This window comes from Corapipo altera, unplaced genomic scaffold (assembly GCF_003945725.1).
Source record: "Corapipo altera isolate COAL_440 unplaced genomic scaffold, ASM394572v1 112, whole genome shotgun sequence".
In the NCBI taxonomy this organism is placed as follows: Eukaryota; Metazoa; Chordata; class Aves; order Passeriformes; family Pipridae; genus Corapipo; species Corapipo altera.
Genome location: NW_020884899.1, coordinates 2,781,556 through 2,801,218, shown reverse-complemented (window position 1 = coordinate 2,801,218; position 19,663 = coordinate 2,781,556). Strand labels below are relative to the sequence as shown.

Below are 19,663 nucleotides of genomic sequence, written 5' to 3'. Positions count from 1 at the left end.
AATTTCTGCATTTACCTGCTGATCCATAGCCTTTAGGTTAGATTGTATGTCAGCCAGCAGTCGGCTTGTTGAATGAAGCAATACTTTAAAACTAAAATGAAAAGATTTCTGTTATATGTAGCCTGACACCAGATATGAAGGCAGATTTCTGGTGGCTTATTATTGGAAATATTTTCCAGTGTGTCTGATAAGCGAGGCTGAACAAGCTGTGGGAAGCAGACCTAATCTGATAATGCTGACTCGCAGACCAGAAAAAAAGAGAAGAAATGTATTTTGCCTAAGTGCTATGCCTTCCCTTGACAAAACTGAGGACAAAATGGCTAGTGTAATGACAAAAGGTGCTGCAGAGAGCAGGGAGCAAACCTGCTGCTTCATGAGGGTGGCTGTTGCATGTCAGCCTGTTTACTTGTACATATTCATTGTCTGTATTACAGAAGGTTTATATCTAAGTGCTTGAGTGATGGGGCATGTAAAAAGGACTGGGAGAACATCAAACTGGATCAGCTCTTCGTTTTTCAACCAGTCTAGTTATTTTTTTGGAACTTCAAAGGAATTCAAGGAGAGAGTCCCCATGAGGGATCACGTGCTGTGCTCTGCTCAGACTCTCAGTGCTGCACATCCTTCATGGGAATACACTTGAACACTGAGAATATTCACAGGATAAGCACATTCTCAGTATGACTAGAGGAGCATTCATGATGTTGCAAGGTGGAGGACAAAGGAGGGTCTCATAGAAAATCTTAGGAAGAGTTTCCAAAGAACTGAAGCGAAAAGATTCCTTTGTTATTTCCAAGCCTGGGTATGAAGTGGTGTTTACCACAGATTGATAGTTAACACAGAAAGATATTTGACAGAGCTTTGTATTTTATGTGTTCAGATTGCATGTAGATAATAGATTATATCAAATGCAAACATAGTGCCATATTAATATTACATGACAAATGTGCATACTTTTATTTGTAGGCCTGGAGACATTAAAAAAAAAATTGTTGGAAGATCCTCTTATTTCTAAATTTTTTTGAGAACAGCTCAGTTCTTGGCTTTGTACCTTAAATGTCTCTGCTCAGGGGAAAATTAATTTAATTGCATAAAACCTACTCTGTGCTGATTTTTCTAGACAACTACTGTAAGATTAAAGTTTTAAATGGATTGAGTGTCCCTATAAGAATATTCGCATTCATACATGTCTGGATTAAACATGCCATCTGTGCCTTCTATTTTATTTTTCTCACTGTATATTTGGAATTCAAAATACCATTTATTTTGTGAGAAAAAAATTCGATAAATCATTTCAGTTGTCCCACACTTTGTATAACTAATTGTAATTAGTAAAATGTCTTTGTTGGCAAGGGCTTATCAGGCAAATAGCATGAAGAGGCAAAGAAAAAGCTTTGTAAAGAATGATGTTGTTTTTTAAACCCAATTGTGACGCTATCTCTGCTATTGTGTGTGATTTAACTCTTAATTTTTAATCTGGTATTCCTCCCAGCTGTGTAGGTACTAGCGTAACCTGGGGTTCTCTGTAATGCAACTATGGAACAAATTTTTGTCAGTTCTAAATTTTACAGGAGTCTTGAGCCACCTACGTTGTAGCAAATGGGCTGTAATTTCTAGTTTTAATCCATTACCTTGGTTTAATGTTTCTTATGCAAATCTTGTAGAGAAAAATTCAGTTAACTGTGAAATCCTGAACTTTGGTGCCAGGGGAGCAGCAACAGCCTCCTCTGATGGACACTGCCTGGTGTGTGGCCTCCTAAAGAGCAACTTGCCTGCAGATTTCAGTGGCTACAAAGCCAAGTCTTAACTAGCTGATACGGGGGATCACCAAAAAGATGATGTCACTAAGAGCAATATAATATATGGAAAAGAAATCAGGGCATTTAATTGTGAAGCCAAGGACCACTCCCCTGCTTCATGAATGTGTTCTGGTAATTTGGGTTGACTGGAAATACCATATCCCTGATGCTAACTGAGTTCTTCACCACTTTTGATAACCAGGCAGTAGCTTACACTGATGGTGAGCTGGCTAGATGATTAGTCAGATAATTCTTGAGTTTACTATTTACTATTCTCAAAGAGCTGGATTGTGAAAGACTCAGAAAATTAACTTATTTGCTACTTCAGTTGATAGCAGAGGAGCCATAAAAATTCTCTTTTAGAGCATTTCACTGCCATTCTAATAAATATGGTGATTTTTCTCAAAGCTTCCACTTGTACTATTACCCTCCTGCAATATTCCATATATTCCATATAATACTGGAATAAAATATTCTGAAATTTTCCAGTGTTGAAGGAACTGTTCAGAGGCTGGGATTATTTGCTTCTTCCTTAGTAGTTGGACAGAGGTTAGCTAATTAAGAAAGCAGTGAAAGTTTAGATCCACTTGGATGGAATATAGAGAGTAAGCAATATTGATACTAAACAGAAATATGATACCTATATGTGTGTGTGTTTCATTAAAATGTATGTTAAAAAAAAAGAAAACAAAAAGAAATATTTTGTTCCTTTTATACTTTAAGGAAAAGTTTATCTGGAGAAAGCTACAGTAGTAAAAGGGAATGCAACATCTGTGTTAATTAGCAGTTCATCTTCAAAGCTTGACTGATGGGTTACATTATGGCCTCTTGCAATTGGATTAAAATTCAGACCCACACAAGTTCTATTTTTACCTCCTTTTTCCATATCAGAATAATTTGTCTGGATTTAAGATTTCATTTTTGCTAAAAATATTGATGTTCTGTACTCTAAAATGAACTTTTAGTTAGTGCAAATAGTCAGTGGAGACAAGTGGCTCCAGATGCAATTTCAGAGAATGTGGCTGTATAATGTGATGTGGTGTTAGGGATAAGGATTTGTACATTCTCCAAGGAATCTGTTTCTGTTGGTTCTTTGACAGTTAAGCTCTTTGGGTCAGGGGCTGTCACGTGTGGGTGTGTAGTGCTTGCAGACTGAGGATTCACAGTGCTGCTGTAATGTAAAAAACCAGTAATTTAGCAACAAATTAGGAGTTAGTTTTAGGATACCTGTCAACACTTTGGTGAATACCATAGTTGGGGTGAGACAAGTTGTTGATAGAGGAGTATGCACTGATGAAGGCTGTATCTGTAGAGCTTGAGTTCTCTTTTTCTAGTGAATATTTTCTGTTCAGAAATGATACTTCCCATTAATATTCTGGCCCTCCATAACTTTTTTTTTTTTCTTTTGGATGGGCATTCATCCTGGTGAAAAGCAAAGTTCTCAGATAAATGGGAAATGTAGGGAGAACAATGTAACATCGCCCTCCCTTCCATGGTGACATCAAAGAGGTGTTGCTTGAGCTACCACAAGGACTGCAGAATGTGGAAAATTTAAAAGGGTATCAGCTGCTGTGCATCAGTGTGATTTCTGTCAGCTGAGTATCTGGTCCAGTGTTCTTCCCACTTCAATAAACAGACTTAGGGTACAATCTTGTGCTAGGTGTTCTTTCATTTTTGCTGTAGCAATAAACCAAAATATCCCTATAAAAGCCTCTGCTCACACTGCAGTGTCACAGACATACAATGTGCACCTTTACAAAGTTGTGTCATATTTTTTGATTTAAACATAAAAAAGACCCAACCTAATAGAAAATGTTTTTATGAAAAATTGAAGCTGCTTTCAGACAAGGTTAGAGGAACTGCCTTCAGCATCTTGTATTGAGAAGGTAAGAGCTAATAAAGAAATTTCTTCTGTATTCACCTACAATACATTTCGCTAAAATATGCAGCCAGGAGTAGTGAGTGCCCTTTAATACCAGAAGAAAAGGGTGGGAAAGCCTCCTTAATTAAATCTCTTTGGGGATCCTGGATTAACTGCAGCTCTGTTTAGTTTATGTCCTCCCTGCAGAAAATTTGCAGACCCAAGACAGCAAATATTGTTTTAAATGTCGATGCAGGAAAAAGGCACTGTCGTTTTTTGGGTTTTTTTCTTCCACTTGGCTCAGTTTTTAGTTTTGATTCACTTTTGGCTACAAAGGATGAAAATCTAAATCCTTTGCTACTCCCTTTCCTGTTGTGTGAAAATATTGAACCAGCACTCAGCAAACTGGATGCAGCTACTGGGGAAGAGCAGAGCACATAAAGCTGCCCTGCAGGAGACCGTGGCACCAGCCCTGAAACCTGTGGCAAGATTTCAGGTGTCACTCCCTTTGTCACAGCCACCAGGGATTGCAGAAAATCTTTGGCCTAGCCTAGTTCAATTGGAAGTGGGGAACAGTGGGATAGAGGCACACCACGATGCCATAACTAACTTGCAGGCTCGAGTGGTGCCCAGGGAAATTTTGGCATTACCTTCCATTTGCTTCAACCACCGGAGGCAGAAAGAATTGCATTGTGGAGTGAGTGCTGTGCAGGATGCAGACCAGAAGAGTTGCATTTAGTGATAATTGGAGTCTTCCTAAGCGTGGAGTGAATTTTACTGAGGTGATTTTTGAAGAGAAAATGGCTGTGAAAAGATGCCAACAGCTTAGCCCTCAAATCTGCTGATGGGAATTTAGTTTTCCTTCGCTCCAAACATAACTGCATGGTTGTAGTGGTCGACACTCCCGTGGATCCTCTTCTGATTTAATCACCCATTTGCCCATCAACAAAATGCAGTGCAAATGTAAATGTGTGGAGCCACACACTTCTCTGTGTGTCGAGGTTGTTTGTAATTCTGCATAAACTGCTTGACCTCAGATCCCAGGGAGCAAATGCAACCTGGGCACTCACAAAAGGCATCTTTTTCTAATAACTTGAGTGCACACAATATCAGACCACAGTTTGTACCTAAGAAAGGGAAATAAGGAACTCTTGATTGAAGGGAAATCAAGAGAATGTGTATTTCTGGAAAGAGTAAAAATAGGGAAGAGAGTGGGGAAGAAAAAAAGATTGGAATTGGGATTTACTGCTCTGTAAACAGTTTGCACCAGGACCACAATTTGTGTCTGAAGAGTCAGTGTGACCTGTAGAAGCTGTAAGAAATTTAGCTGCCAACTCATGTTCTCTACTGGGAATGCCATTCATCTTGGAAAGATTAGCACAGGTTTTCCTGCATGAGAATCACCTCAAAATAATACAAGTAAGTGCAATATACAGGCTGGAGGGCAGAGTTTACAATTATAATTCTTTCTTCTTGTTTCTCTTCTGTGGGCTTTGCAGCAAGCTGGATCTCCATGATCCCCCTTGATAAACAGGAATTCCCCTTTTCTTCTCTGTGCTCAGCGCACAGGCATCTGAAGGAGCTCTCTCTGCCAGGGTGAAATAACTTCCTTCTCTGGTTGCCTGAGTTTACAAAGGAGCTGAGATGCATCAAAGTCAGGTCGAGGAATCAGAAATAAGGAAGCTACAGAAGCCTGGGCAGAAGAAGTAATTTTTTTTAAGCTGCTGCCTTCCTATGCCCCCCCCCCCCCTTGTTTCAGGTTTCCATGCTTATTTTGAAAAGGGAGGAAAAAAATAATAAAAGAAAAAATGTACACAACACAAAGATTGGAACTATGTGCATAAATTAAACACCCAAGCAGATGCCACAGATCTTTCAGTACTTGTAGTAGCAGGTTATTCCTTATTTCTAATGTTGCTTTTGCCTGTCTGTCTTACCAAAAATTGTTAGTAGTAAGTAAAATAATTTTGGTGGTTTTTTAATTAGATGCAGTTAAATACAAAGCCATCATTTCTCTGCTCCCTTTTGTGATCATTCAGAAGTGTCCTTCCTGTCTTGTTTTCAGTGCCATTTATTACTTGTTACATCTGTTTTTAAATCTGATTGTGAAGGGAGGTTGTCACGGGCTAGTCTGTGGCCTTTACTACGGGTTTGTAGCAAATTCAGTGGACTGAAATGAACTCTTGTACCCTGTGTGCCATTGGTGCAGCATTAATATAAACAGAAAGCCAATATTTCTGGAGATTAATTGGACAGCATGCCACCCAACTGCAGTTTATTTTCAGGATTCATAGTAGGGTTGATGTACCATGAGTCTGGGCTGGCAGGAGTACATCACTGCTCCATGCCCAGGTACATCTTGCTGGCACAGTCTCTGAATCTGGAATGTGGTCTGTGCTGTTCGTAATGCCTTCCACTTGTTTTAAGCTTTGCATAAAAAACTGGAGAGGATGGATAATAAAACATCTGCCCATTTATAAATGTTTCACTCTTCAGAAATGACCTGAAGCACGATGGGGGCTTTTGAATGTGTGAGACAGGCTGCTCAGTGCTAGAGGGGCACGGCTGTTCATTATTAGATGTCCTGCATCATTGTGGAATGCAAAGCAAGCACATGTGTGTACACACACACACACACACACACACACGTACAAAGGAGGGAAAATAATGATGATAAACAGCTGCCTAACAGGTATCTTTATAAGGCAGAAATAGCAACCATTTTTACCAGGTGAAATCAATTCTCTGTGCTTGCATTTTCATTGCTGTTCTTGTGCTGTTTTTTCCTGCGGAAAGTATGTAATGAAATAATTAGCAACAAAGCACTGAGTCTTAGAGAAAACAGAAATAAATCTAGGCTAGTGCCAATATTCTTCAGCATTTAGAGTCTTACCCTTCCTCTCTACCAAATGTACTTCATTTTCTCCTCTCAAAAACCAGCTTTCTGGATTTTTACACTTGGAGACAAGTGTATGTGCTCCTCAAAGGAGAGGTGAGAGCCTTGCTCTTCTCTTCATGGTGGTGCATTTGTCTGTCAGCTCATTCTAATCCGTCATCTACAAATCTGCTTCTGATTTGAAGAGGAAGGCATAGACCAAAACTGAGACTTGGGAAATGTGGATGTTTAATTTGGCAAAGCAGAAGAGTTGTTCAGCAGCTGTACTCAGAGATGCTTCCTCAGGTATCTTAGTTTGTTTAGACCAATACTCTTATTTATACTTATTTATTAATCAAGAGGCCTGACAAGCTGCTGCAAATAAAGCTGCTGCTGATTCAGTAGTTTGGTAGGAGAGTCATCTGAGGATTAGAGTCTATAAACAGCCTTTATGAAAAGATAAATTTTTTTGTCAATTAATTGGCCTGGAGAATTTTGTCATTTCAATCTGTCGTTGTTGAATTTTACTTTACTGCAATATTTTGAAATTAAGTGAAAAAGGAAAAGTGTCTGTCTAATGCTTTTGGTGAGCTCTCTGTTAATTAATAGCTTTTTGAAGTACTAAATTTCTCGGGTTTTATCTTAATTAACAGTCTTAATTGACCTTCTGTGATCTGTAGTTTCTCCCGAAAGAATTAAAAAATAGACTTCTAAATTCTTTTCTGCAAACAGATTGACACGCATTTATTTGTCTTCAGATCTTCTCTGCCTTCACAAACTTTTTTTTTTTTTTCCATTTTTATTCTTTTACCACTGAAGTCCCCACTGGAAATTACAGTCCATTGAACCGTAGAGCTAAAATTGATTGTGCACATAAAAAATCCTGGAACAATTGAACAAAGAATAGAAGTTCCTGGTGAAATCCAAACACGAGTGACAACAAAATTTTTACCTGATTTGAACTCACCTGGCCTTGATCACTGAGACAATACTTTATGTTCCTCCATTTGCCCCTGGTGACAGAAGGAACCAGTTTTTCCTTCATTTAGCCTAAATCAAAGCATGGTTATAGATGTCAAAGGTGATGAATTTTGGTTGCCAATGTTTTTATGGGGCATTCTCTGTTCCATCTCCTTTATATCAATTTCTTCTGCTTTTTGTGGAGTATTGGAAATTTAAAGCTGAAGAGCCCTGTCTAACTGCTTCTATTTAAAATTAATCTTTAATTAAAGCTTTATGTGCCACACATTATGACTGTGGCCATCCTAAAAGCACCTTTTACCCTTTTCTTCTAAAATATAGAAGGCAACTCTCTTTTTTTAACATGTTGTGAGAAACTGCAGTGAGTTCTTTCTGCTGTAGTTTATGGAAGGCATTACTAAAAATGCAAATTCTGTGTTTTGAGACTTGAAACAGTTTCAAGTTAATCTTGGAGCTTACTTTTATATTCTGGGATTAAATAATGACATTTTAATCATTTAAACCTTCACTAAGAGCAAGATAAGCAAGCATATACTTCGTTTCAAGCATCTTCACTGAGTTGATTCCACTGGTCTTTTCATGTGTTTAATGTTAAGCATATGCCTATGTACTTTTCTGAAATGCTAGATGGTATATAGCAGAGTGAATTACAACCAATAATTGACATTTCTTTAAGAATCTTAATAAAGTAGGAAGTATGCAAAATAAGCTTTCATTTTTAAGATAAACAAAGTAACTTTTTGTGAGCATTGCCTTTTTATTGCTGCACCCAGCTGTAAATCATGTCTTGAAAGCAAAGCCATCTTTTAAAATGCATTTCTTGAAAAATAGTGCATTATTTTCTCCTGAGCGGTTGAGACAATTTCCTGCCTGGATTTGGTGCCCCATTAATTTTACACTATTAAAAAAAAAAAGTCACAGTGAGCAATAGGAAACAATTTTGGATTTGTTGCACACACATATATCACAATAGATCTGCCTGTTGTAGTTCTAGAGATGATGTTTAACCAAATCCTGTTTTCCCTGTCTTGGGATTAATGTTGTCCTTCCCTCAGATTTGTACAGTGACACAGCCTTATGCTACACATAAATAAAGGAATTTTTTTTCTTTTCAGTGTGTAAAATTTGAAATTTGAATGCAATTACAGTAACAAGAGGAAGTCTTTTCTAATGAGTCTCAAAAATCCCTGGCCAAAAAGCATGTAAAACTCTCCTGTAGAGAGAGAAATTGAGTGCAGTGTTAGCATAATAGCAAGGGCTGAGACATTGCTTTGCACTACAGTTTTATGGGATGATATTTTAAAAGGTATTCAGAGATTTATGGCTTTTTAGGGACAGCTAAAATTGTTTTCACATTTCTAATACTGCTTTCATTAGGCTTTTGAAAGTATGTTTATGGTATCAGATTGAATTCTAAGGTGTTACCAAATCATCCAGAATCCCCACTGCTCAAGTATATTCCCTTGTATCCCTGTGTGTCTTCAGAGGAAAAAATGGGATGAATGTAAGTGCTTTGTTTTAAAGTATATAATCTGTATTCTGTCATGTACTTCATCTCCCAGGAAAGGTACCTGGGAACTCACTCTGCTGTTTTTATTTATCCTGCCAGTGCAGTATATAGATGAGAGGACTAAGGTCCAATAGTGTTAAAACAGGACATGAAATATTGATTAATTCTTTTTTAAAATTCCTTTTTCCTCCTGAGTATAGCAAATTTCAGATGCTACTGTCAATACAGTGCTCTCCAATAAACCTCCATTATTGGAAGGGTCCTGATCTTCATCGTGTTCTTATAAATGGTTATTATGATTCTAAAAGGCTTTAAAAGCTCAAGACTAGTGCTTTCCTGGGGCAAGAGCAGAAAGCAAGTTAGAAGCAGTGCAGCCTTTTATCATGGCAGAACGTTACTCTGATATAACATGGATTGGGTTGGGAATTCTCTTTGCTGGACAGTAGCAGAACATTCTGGTTAAAGACATGAAGATCCTAGTGGGGCAGATAAACAGATGTACAGTTTCATGGCTATAAAGGTGTCAAGTAAAGAAGCACAATTATAGTTGGTATCCACTTAAGGAAACATGGGGATTTGACACCCTGCCTTTGGTTCCCCCTTGTCACTCTTCAGTTTAAGTTAACCCTTTATTTATTGCTTCCACTATGGTCCTTTACAAAAGCAGCTAAACATACTTAAGTAGTTCCCAGAGCAAAAGGACGTTTTGGGAAAGGTAGGGATAGAAGTTCACACCAGCTCACTGATGTAGGATAACAGATAAGAGCAAGGAAAAGAATATTTTAACTCCTTTCAGGGTACTCAGCGCTGGGAGTTGAGGTAATGGTTTTTCACTTAAAAAACTGAGGTTTATTTAAACTGAAGCGTACTGGAGATTCTTTAGGAATGTAAAGCTCTAGGAGTTTTTCTACTATCAATAATAACAGGTATTCATCAGAGATGGGATTTGAATCTCAGACCTGTATGTGCCAGGTAAATGTCATCATAAAGGTTGTACAACTACTTTTTCACCCATCGTCTTAATTAGTCTTTAGTTCAACTTGAGCAAGGAAGTAACACAGAATCTGAGCCAAAAGCCATTGACTGGCATATTTACCTGGGAGGCAGGAGACCATAGCATGTTCTTACTCTGAACCAGGAAGAAGCACCTGAGGTTTGTTCATCTTTCTCACAGGAACGTTGGGGTTTATAGGCTGGATAAGTTGCTACAGGATTTTCTTTTTCCCCCTGTATCAAAGTTTTATTCCTACCCCAAGATGGAAATGTTTTCAGAAGATTTTGTTGGTGGGAATAACTGATTAGCACACAGGTCTACTTGGGAGTTCTTTGGCAGCAAAACTTAATGGTGTGCAAACCTTAGGCTACTTTAACTTACGATGCAGAACAGATTGCTCCCTACCATGCCCAAAGGCTGAGGGCTTACAGTTGTGGCAGAAAGCTGATACATCCCCTCCTCTCACTCACACCCAGCTCCATTAAGATGGTACTCTATTAAGATGGTTTTCATTATATCTTTCTTTGGAAATCGGGCAAGTTTTTTATAATTTTAAGATAATTATGTCCATTGATTTGAGTCAAACTGAAAGCAATATATACACAAAGCTGGACTTTAACCAAGTTGCAAGCAGTGAGAGCTAACTGTGTTCTTACTGTTCATGAGGTTTTAAAGCAGTGAGTCTCGCATGCCCAGGTTGTATGGGTGACTCTCTGACTCCCAGTAATTGGTATCATTTGCTTGAGTAGAGCAAACAGGATTTGGTTTGTGATTAACAGTGCTCACATAGCCAATCTGTGAGCCAAAACCTTACGCATGTAATTTTTCTCACTCATGCAGGTAATACTTTTGGACTGATTTAACATGAAGAGTTATTTGAGCCAAGACTATCAATCTGGGCACTATCCTCTTGTGTTTTGCTCTCTGCTATGTTATCTCAAAGAATGACAACGCAAAATTATGTAAAGGGGTGTGCACAGAATTTTGGTTTTCAAAACCTGGTATTAGATGGTTTTCTGTCAAAATATCCATGAAAGTTTCATTACTGTGTGAATTGTCAAGTTGAGGATAGCCCACTGCAAATTAAGATTTTGCTTGCAGAAGAGGATGGTGCATACCCACATCCACACAGCACAAATTCTGACAGTAAGTTTGCATTTTGGTGAACTTTGTGTCATTTTACAAACCCTACTAATTGCTGTCTTTCAGATGTGAAAATAATTTTTTTTTTTTTGTCTTAGGGGAGATGCATCGTTTGACTCCGGATATTTAACATGGTATTTTTTCTGTGGACAGTAGCTTGAGGCCCCAGGCTGGGAAGAATGAGAGCATATCTATAAATAATTCAAAGTAATTGTATGGTTTTGACAGATTGTCAAATTGCTTAATGCCTTTTGTCCCAGGCAATAGATTATATTGCTTTGATAAAGTGTTGATAATTTCTCATTGCAATTTGTTTTGTGTATTTGTATTTTTACAGAGTCCAGTCAGGTTCATATCTCAGTACGGGTTGGTTTACCTTAATTTTGGCTATGGATGCCTGCTATGGAATTCACGTCTATGGGATGATAAATGACACCTACTGCAAGTAAGATCACAGGAAATTATTTTCATGCATCTACAATTCTGATGTCTTGTCAAAATTTCACAATTGATTTTAATATCATAAATCCAAAAAATGGATCAGGCAGTCATTTCCCAGTGTTTTGCATTGATGTGACAGTATTGTCAGCATATTCACTCCTGATATGGCATTTACTGTTAATAAAATAAAAACATTTACAAAATCTAACATCAGATGTCACGAGGAACTATTTTTAATCAAAGATCTTTCGCAGTTTCTGAATTAGCTGGAAACAAAGTATGCTCATACTCTTCTGAGAAAAATGTACTTACTTCCCCTGCTAAAACAAACCTATAGAGGCAAAACTAATATATTATTTTCTGAATACCAAATACACCTGGAAGTGAAAAAAACCCGATTAGCCCAGGATATTTACCTGAAATTACATTTCACCACCATGGAGCAACTTACTTGAACTTTCTAGGTTATATATGGCTTGTTTTGAGTAGTAGAGGTTTCTAATTAGATAATAAAACAAGTCCTGTGAGCTTTATCACCATAAAGTGACATAAATTCCAGCCAGCTCCCGTTAGTGACCTTACAGTGACAATGGATTAATCACATCGTCAGAAGTCTAACTCTAAACGCAATTTTCAAAAGTCCACATTAAATGCTTTCATCTACAGTGTATGGTAGAAAAATATAAAATGAAACTATTCCTCATTTGTTCAGTAAAGCAGGAATAATGGGTGATACTAGTATATACACATCTCTTCTTCTGTATCCAAGCTGGTTCAAGTATGGCATGTAACCAGTCCAGTGGGTCCTCAGCTCCTCGAGTCGAGTCTTTGTGCAGATCCTCACTCCATGCTCCGTGTTACTGCAGTGGGAGGCTCATTCCTGGCAGACCCTAAAACAAACAAACAAACAAACAATGGAATTTGAGTCACAGCTGTTTAATTAGGATATCTTAACATTAGAGACTGGCTTTTTAGAACTCGCAGATCTCACTGATGGAGTCATCCAGATGGAGTGAACATATGTTGTTCTTTGTTTATGAAAACGCAGTAGGCGCCCCGAGATGAGGGGTGACAGGACTGGGGTTGTCCTCAGAGCCAAGCCAGGCTGGCATTGCATAGCCCTGATGTAAAACCAGTCAACAGCATGATAGCACTTAAGTCTGTTGGCAGCAGGGAAGGATGGCTTTCCTTAAAGCTGAAATTCTGACTGCATTACCTACTTATAATGGATTATGCAGCCATTTGGAGAACCAGTTTCAACAGCTGGGACTATCCAGTGAGAAGACTTTGCTTAGAGATGGAGACTTGTGGACTCAGTTCTCCCAGGTTAAACAAAATATGCAGTACCCATGAGAGCCAGCCCATCAGCTTCTTACTGACAGTTGAGATCAGTGCATGCTGAGAGACACACTGAGCTACATTTTCCATAGGAAAATTCATAGAAATCGTGAAAGCCCATACACAGTTTAGCAAAGGAACTCAAGTGCTGATGTATGGAAAGGATTTCAGGTAAGTCATAGAATCACAGAATCATTTGGCTGGAAGAGACCTTTAAGATCATGGAGTCCAGTTGTTAACCCTGCACTGCCACGTCCAGTGCTACACCATGTCCCAAGTGCCATATCTACGTGTCTTTTAAGTACCTCCAGGTATGGGGAGCCAAAAACTTCCCTGGGAAGGCTCTTCCAGCACTTGACAACCTTTTTGGTGAAGAAATTTTTCCAAATATCCAGTCTAAACATGAGGCCGTTTCCTCTCGTCTTGTTACTTGGGAGAAGAGCCTGACCTCCACCTTGCTACAGTCTCCTGTCAGGTAGTTGTAGGCAGTGATAAAGTCACTCCTGAGCCTCCTTTTCTCCAGGCTGAGGACCCCCAGCTCCCTCAGCCTCTCCTCTTTGGACTCATGCTCCAGACTCTGCCCCAGCTCCATTGCTCTTCCCTGGCCAAGCTCCAGCACCTCAGTGTCTTTCTTGTAGTGAGGGGCCCAGAACTGAACACAGGATTCGAGGTGTGGCCTCACCAGTCCTGAGTGCAGGGAGACCATCACTTCCCTAGTCCTGTTGGCCACCCTACTGCTGATACAATCCAGGATGTTTGTATCCTCTATTCAGGTGCAGTGTATATTTATGTATTTCTTGAAAATAATACTTAAGTATATCTTTTTTTTTTTTCCCCTAGGTCAGAAGGCTTTCGTAAAGTTCCCTACCACTATTACGAGCCAGGAAGAGATGAGTGTGAGGAATACTTTCTCCACGAAAACGCTCCATATGGAGGCCATAGGTTTATTACGGAGAAGAAAGTATTTGCTAAATGGGCCAAGAAGCAAACAATAATATTTACACATCCCAACTGGACAGTGTCTTGATACTGGTTTTCTTAACTCTCCCTTAACAGGATATTACAAAAATGTCTCAGTTTACAGTAGTTTTGCTTACATCTGGCTGGCCTTTCTCAGCCTGGGTAACACTAAACTAAAAACCAGAAGGCAAAGAGGGTGATGGTTCAGCTGCTAAGCAAAATTAATCATCTGTGGAAGGTAGACACATTGTTTGTTATTTCTTAGGGTTTTACTCCACACTATGCACTTTATACTTTAACTGGATTTTACTTCAAGGCAGGATCAGTTAAATACAGAGGAGATTTCCTGTATATACAGGTGCACACAGAGAACGTGGTCATCCTTTGAAACTTGTCCATCATCTCAGATATTTAAAATTAGTATTTATAGCTCATTGGCAGTACTGCAGCACTAGTTTCCTTTCTAGTATTAGCAGAAATTTTCAACAAGAGAAATATGAGGAAAAATATAGACCTCCAAGGTCCATAAGTGAGTAAATTAAAAAAAAAACAAACAACCAAAACCAGCTGAATACGTTGATACATGTGAGCACTTGAATATATGGTAAAATTAGAGATGAGCTAAACATGGTTCTTGAACTGTTCACAACTTTTGCATGAGAAGATGCTGCTTGCTCCAGGCTCCTGATTAATTCGTAAGTTCTGAAATGCAGCTTCCTTCTGCCTTGGTCAAGCTGCACCACCTGGGGCAACGCAGTTTGTACTTTTTGAAGCCATTGTCCCACTGTTTAGCTCCAGCAGCATGGCACTCAGAAAAGACTGTGTTTTGCAGCCCATGGTGAACCTTTGGCTGTTGTACCAAGTCTGCTGTACCAAACCCATGAGTGAAAAGGTGTCTCATGACATTTACTCTAGTTATGCCTTTGAGTTGCTCCAACATCCAAATAACAGTATTTTGACAGTATTTCCCATGCAGCCATCATAATTTATTTTAGGTCTCCAGTTTCTCCAGCTTTAAAAACAGGGATAGTGTCTATCTACCTCACAAGGGAGTTGTGAGGACTAATTTAATTTAATTTAAAGCACTTTCCTGATGAAGAATGCTACAGATCATTTATTCTTAACACAAAAACAATGGTACCTGTCATTTATTCTTGTCTGTTGGGTATTTGAAGAAAGTGACAGCATGTCTGGATCTGATGGCGAATTGTTCTGTGCATCCGCTTTCCTACTGAGGATAATTTGTAATACTGGGTTGTCTCAGCTTGCATTGCTTCAGATGAAGTTGAAAGAACTCCCCACCTCACAGCATTAGCTGCACATCAAGAGGCAGTTCAAGAATTTTAAAATATACTCATCTCTAGTTTAAATATGTATTCCCAAGCTTACTGTCATGGAAAGTTTTCAACTGCAGCGAACTCAATTGTAATATGACCATAATTCAGCTACACATGTGAGTTTTATTTAAACTGTATTTAAACTAATGCTTTAAGTTTAGAATGTGTCCTATGAATATTTGAACATCTGGAATGTCAGATTCAACACTGTAATAGCCAATACTGTGAACACTTGAAGGAATTACGTGTGGAACAATTCACACAGGGTTTACTCACACTACTTAAACATTAACCAACAGGAAACTTTGTACGCTTTTGTAAATCATGAAAAGGGGAAAGTAAAAAGCTATTTTTACATGTAAGTATTTGTATACTGACTATTTCCTATTGTATATTTGTATATATAAATCTATATTTTATATGTTCATCGCATATATATTCTGTCATCAACAGCTGCAACTCTTAGAATGGGGAGGAAATCTCTTCACCACTGTTCCTCCTCCTGACTGTTGGTTTCTTGTTCCTGTTGGTACGTGATGCCAGGATATCATCTCTGTTGCCCCTTCTGTTTTCTACTCTAAATGCAGCTTTCTGGTTTTATTTTTTAATATAGCTCAGCTTTCACTGTTTACTTTAGTGTACTCTAAGTATTCATGGTGGCTGTCAGACAAAGGCTGGGGCCACGCTTATGATCCTGGATAAACATCTGTATTTAAATACAGGCTTTGTCCCAGACTTCTTGCATGATTTGATGTCTCACCTTCCTGTTTGGAAAAGGAGAACCATAGTATTTTCCTACTCCCTTTCTTGTGTGACTTTCTTGTAAGCCGTTGAGATGAATATTCCTATTTTCACTTTATTTGTATAATGCCTTGCAAGAGACGTACCCAAAATGTCTGAAAACTACAGGCAGTGGTATAATAGGCAAATAATTTGAAGTGGCTGTTCATTGTCTCTGGAGTTAAATATCAGTTGTAAGCTAATATAGCATGGGATGAAATCAAAAGGGGAAAGGGCTAGGGATGGTTGAAGAGTTGTAGTAGCAAAAGTCAGTGGTCTAAATCTCTCACCATCTGCATATGCATCTTTTCAGTTCAGATGGATGGCTGGATATGTGGAAAGCTAATAAAATAATTGTAATGCAGGATTTGAAGAATGCAGGATGTGCAGAACTAGGGAGAATGTTCCACACATATTGTACAGGGCAGCCTGGGAAATCCTATAGCTCCCTTCAGGGAAGAGGAGCTGAAAGGGAGAACATCAGTCAAATTGAACTTGTATTTAGAAGGTCCTTGGGTTAATAGAAAACTGCTATGAAAGTGCTGCCCATGGATGTGTGGTTGGGCTGGACAGACTTACATGGAAGTTTCTTCATGAACTGTTTCTCCTGAATGAGCATCAGGATTCTGCCTCCTTTGTGTTCATGTGTTCAGGTGTTTTTTTAAGCCTGAGAATGTTTTCAGATAATTAACACTTACCAATTAACTGTAAAACTGTTGTAAAATATGTGCTTCGTCCCAAAGCTCCTTGAAGAGTGCTTGCATGCTGCATGAAACAATATCACAAAGGCCAGCTAAGAAAAATACAGCTCTAAGAGCAGCTAAATGTACACATAATGGAGAACACCATTAGAGTGCAGTTGTCACAGAGCAAAGTAAAATGTTGCTCTCTGCCTGGATTTGCACTAAGAGCAGATCCACTTTAGAAACGTAGCAGCAGCCTTCATTCACATGAGAGTAAATGAACATCACTTCCCTTATTTAAATGAAGCTGTCTTTAGCATAAACGAAATGCATGTTTACATTAGTTTTATTATATGAGTAAGGAACTGTGACCACTCTGTTAAAGATGATTCTGCAAAGAAATTGCTTGGTCAAAATCTGTTAAAAATCTGTGGTATTGAAGAAAGAATCTCGATACTTGGCTGCGTAGTGAGGGACCTTGATGATTCACCTTCTGAGAGCAGTTAAGACATCAGCTGAGAATCATTTATTAATTCTTTAAGATAAAACCTACTACAGTTTACCTGAATGTAATCAGATCCTAATTGCTTATTCATTCAAGCAGCCCTATTTTAATCAACTACTCATGTGTATAAAACAAGCAGGGAGTTTACCTGAGGTTTTCAAAATGCATCTTCACGTTGCTGCTAATAGGGGAATACTTACAAATAATTTGGGCTTTTTTGGCCATCAGTCAGCTAAGTAGTCAACAAATGTTTTCTTTTACAATTTGGGGGAATTTAGTACAGTTCTGAAAAAAAAAAAAAAGAAAAGCATTTATTCTTTGGTGTGCTGTAGGTTTGGTTTTAACATTTGGTTTGAACATTTAAATTTTAATATATTTTATGTTTTATGTGGCATTATCTTCTGATTGATTTTTTTTCAAAGTAAAAACTTTTAAATAGGAGCAGAAACTTGCATAAGAAAAAAATTATCTTTTTGACTGGCTAATTACTAATTCAAGGGTAATTAGTGACAGGACCCAAGGGAATGGCCTGAAGTTGTGTCCAGGGAGGTTTAGGCACTGGAACAGGCTCCCTAGGGCAGTGGTCACAGAACCAAGCTGTGAAGCTCAAGAAGCATTTGGATGATACTCTCAGGCCTGTGGTGTGACTCTTGGGGATGGGCCTGTGCAGGGCTAAGGGTTGGACTCAGTGATCCTTGTGGGTCCCTTACAACTCAGCATATTCTGGGATTTTGTGAACATAAAAAACTTTTCTTTCCAAACTGCCACAACAATCTTTTCATCCCCATTAGATGTCCAGATCACATTCTTCTGCTTATAGCAAGGCCTCTTCTCAGAAAGCAAAAAATTAGTCTATGTATCCAGCCAAATTCCCTTTCCATCTGGGCTGGGAGGCTCCATCTGCAGACTGCTCCTATCAGTTACATCAGTAAGTGGGAAGGACTGATGAAGAGTTCTACTTAGGAGCAGATGGTGTTCCAACTACTAAAAAGTGCCCCTAAAGTACTTCAGGCGAGGAGTACCCATTGATCTTTCCTGGAAATACTTTACTAAAGTATTGGGTTTCTTCAAATGCCTTCAGCTCCTCTGTAGAATAATTGTCCTACTCTCTCTAGTAGGATTTATCAGCAATGGGGAAGCACACCCTTTAAAGGAAGAAATAGAGGCAAATTCAGTGTTGTTAAATATTTCTATATAAACAACACCAGGGATGAAGGTGTCAGCCTGACACAAATTATCTGAACTTTCACTGATTTAGGAATCTCTGAGGACTCATTTCATAACTAATGGAAATCACTTTGGCGAGTTCATGAATAAAGCACCTATCCCATTAAAATCTCTGCACTCCTGGGTACTGAGGTAAGCAGTGTTTTGTCTGAGAAGTACCACGTGCACATAATGCATAGCAGAGTTACTAAAGAGAAGCCCATCCAACACTTGGAGGGCCGATGCTGATGGCCTTTCTTTATTCACCTGCTTGTGGGCTGGACAGAAATAGGACCCCAAACACAGATAGCTGGCAGCAGAGCACAGGTGCCCAACCAGAAGACATGTCCAGGTAAGTAAGAATGAAATAAGTAATCTCTCATGAATTATAACTGGATGGTACCCTTAGTAAGTAGAAAATCAGAAGCACTTTACATATTGATGCTTATAATTTGCTGGCATTCTTTTCTGCATGTATTCAGAAATAGTGTGTTGTTAGTTGTACTCAAGCAAGCCTCGGGCTTGTTGCTGATGAACCTTAGGGTAACCACAGGAGTGAAACTGTGTTAGTGCCAAAGGATCACACAGGAGCTGTCTGTGGGTGTTACAATGTCCTGTGTACAGCAGTCATGTATTTACTGAAAAAAGGCCTGTGTTTCCTGTGTTTCCTTCCTGAGGAGGAAGTGTTTCATTTTCAGTAGATGTGTCTCATTCTGTTCCTTCTTTCCTGAGAGGGTGCACAGAATGGGTCTTAACTGTAGGGGAGTGAAGAAGGGTATGTTAAATAGCCAGCCACCAGATTCATATATGTTTTTCTGGCTATTTCTGTGATGTATAGCTAAAGACAGAGAAGCCTTGTATAGCATAAGCTACAGAAGTCTCATGTCTGTTCTGGATTAGAGTCTCATGGGCAAACTCTCTAAAAGGGCCTGAAGGAGGAAGAAAAGATCTCTCTCCATTGAAAGACAGGGTTTCTGTGGAAGCCCTAATAATGTGTGAGGCACAGCTGGGCCTCCTCCCTCAGCTTTCGTGGGTCCCCACCCAGCTGAAGATTTGGGCCCTTTCCAGCCCCATTGGAGAAGTGCATTTTCCAGCTGACTGATGCAGCCTGTGAGCTGCACAAAGTCCTCCCTGTCCTCCCTTTCTGTGGGGCCAGAGGAGTGGGGAATGTGGTGAATGAGGAGTGCTGGGTGTCAGAGCAGGGATGTTCTTTCCAGTCAGCAGCATGGTTTGCTTGGGGCACAATCTCACCT

At 39.1% G+C, this 19,663-nt stretch overlaps 1 protein-coding gene across 2 annotated transcripts in view; it reads left to right on the top strand.

Moving 5' to 3' along the window:
* Positions 1-17,489, top strand: part of ST6GALNAC3 (ST6 N-acetylgalactosaminide alpha-2,6-sialyltransferase 3) — a 213,652-nt gene extending 196,163 nt beyond the window's left edge. For both annotated transcript variants that reach the window (XM_027649218.1, XM_027649219.1), the window contains exons 4-5: positions 11,498-11,605; positions 13,780-17,489. In XM_027649218.1, the coding sequence (XP_027505019.1) occupies positions 11,498-11,605; positions 13,780-13,966 (295 nt within the window). In that variant the 3' untranslated portion in view covers positions 13,967-17,489. The remainder of the gene's footprint in view (positions 1-11,497; positions 11,606-13,779) is intronic.
* Positions 17,490-19,663: the final 2,174 nt, after the last annotated feature.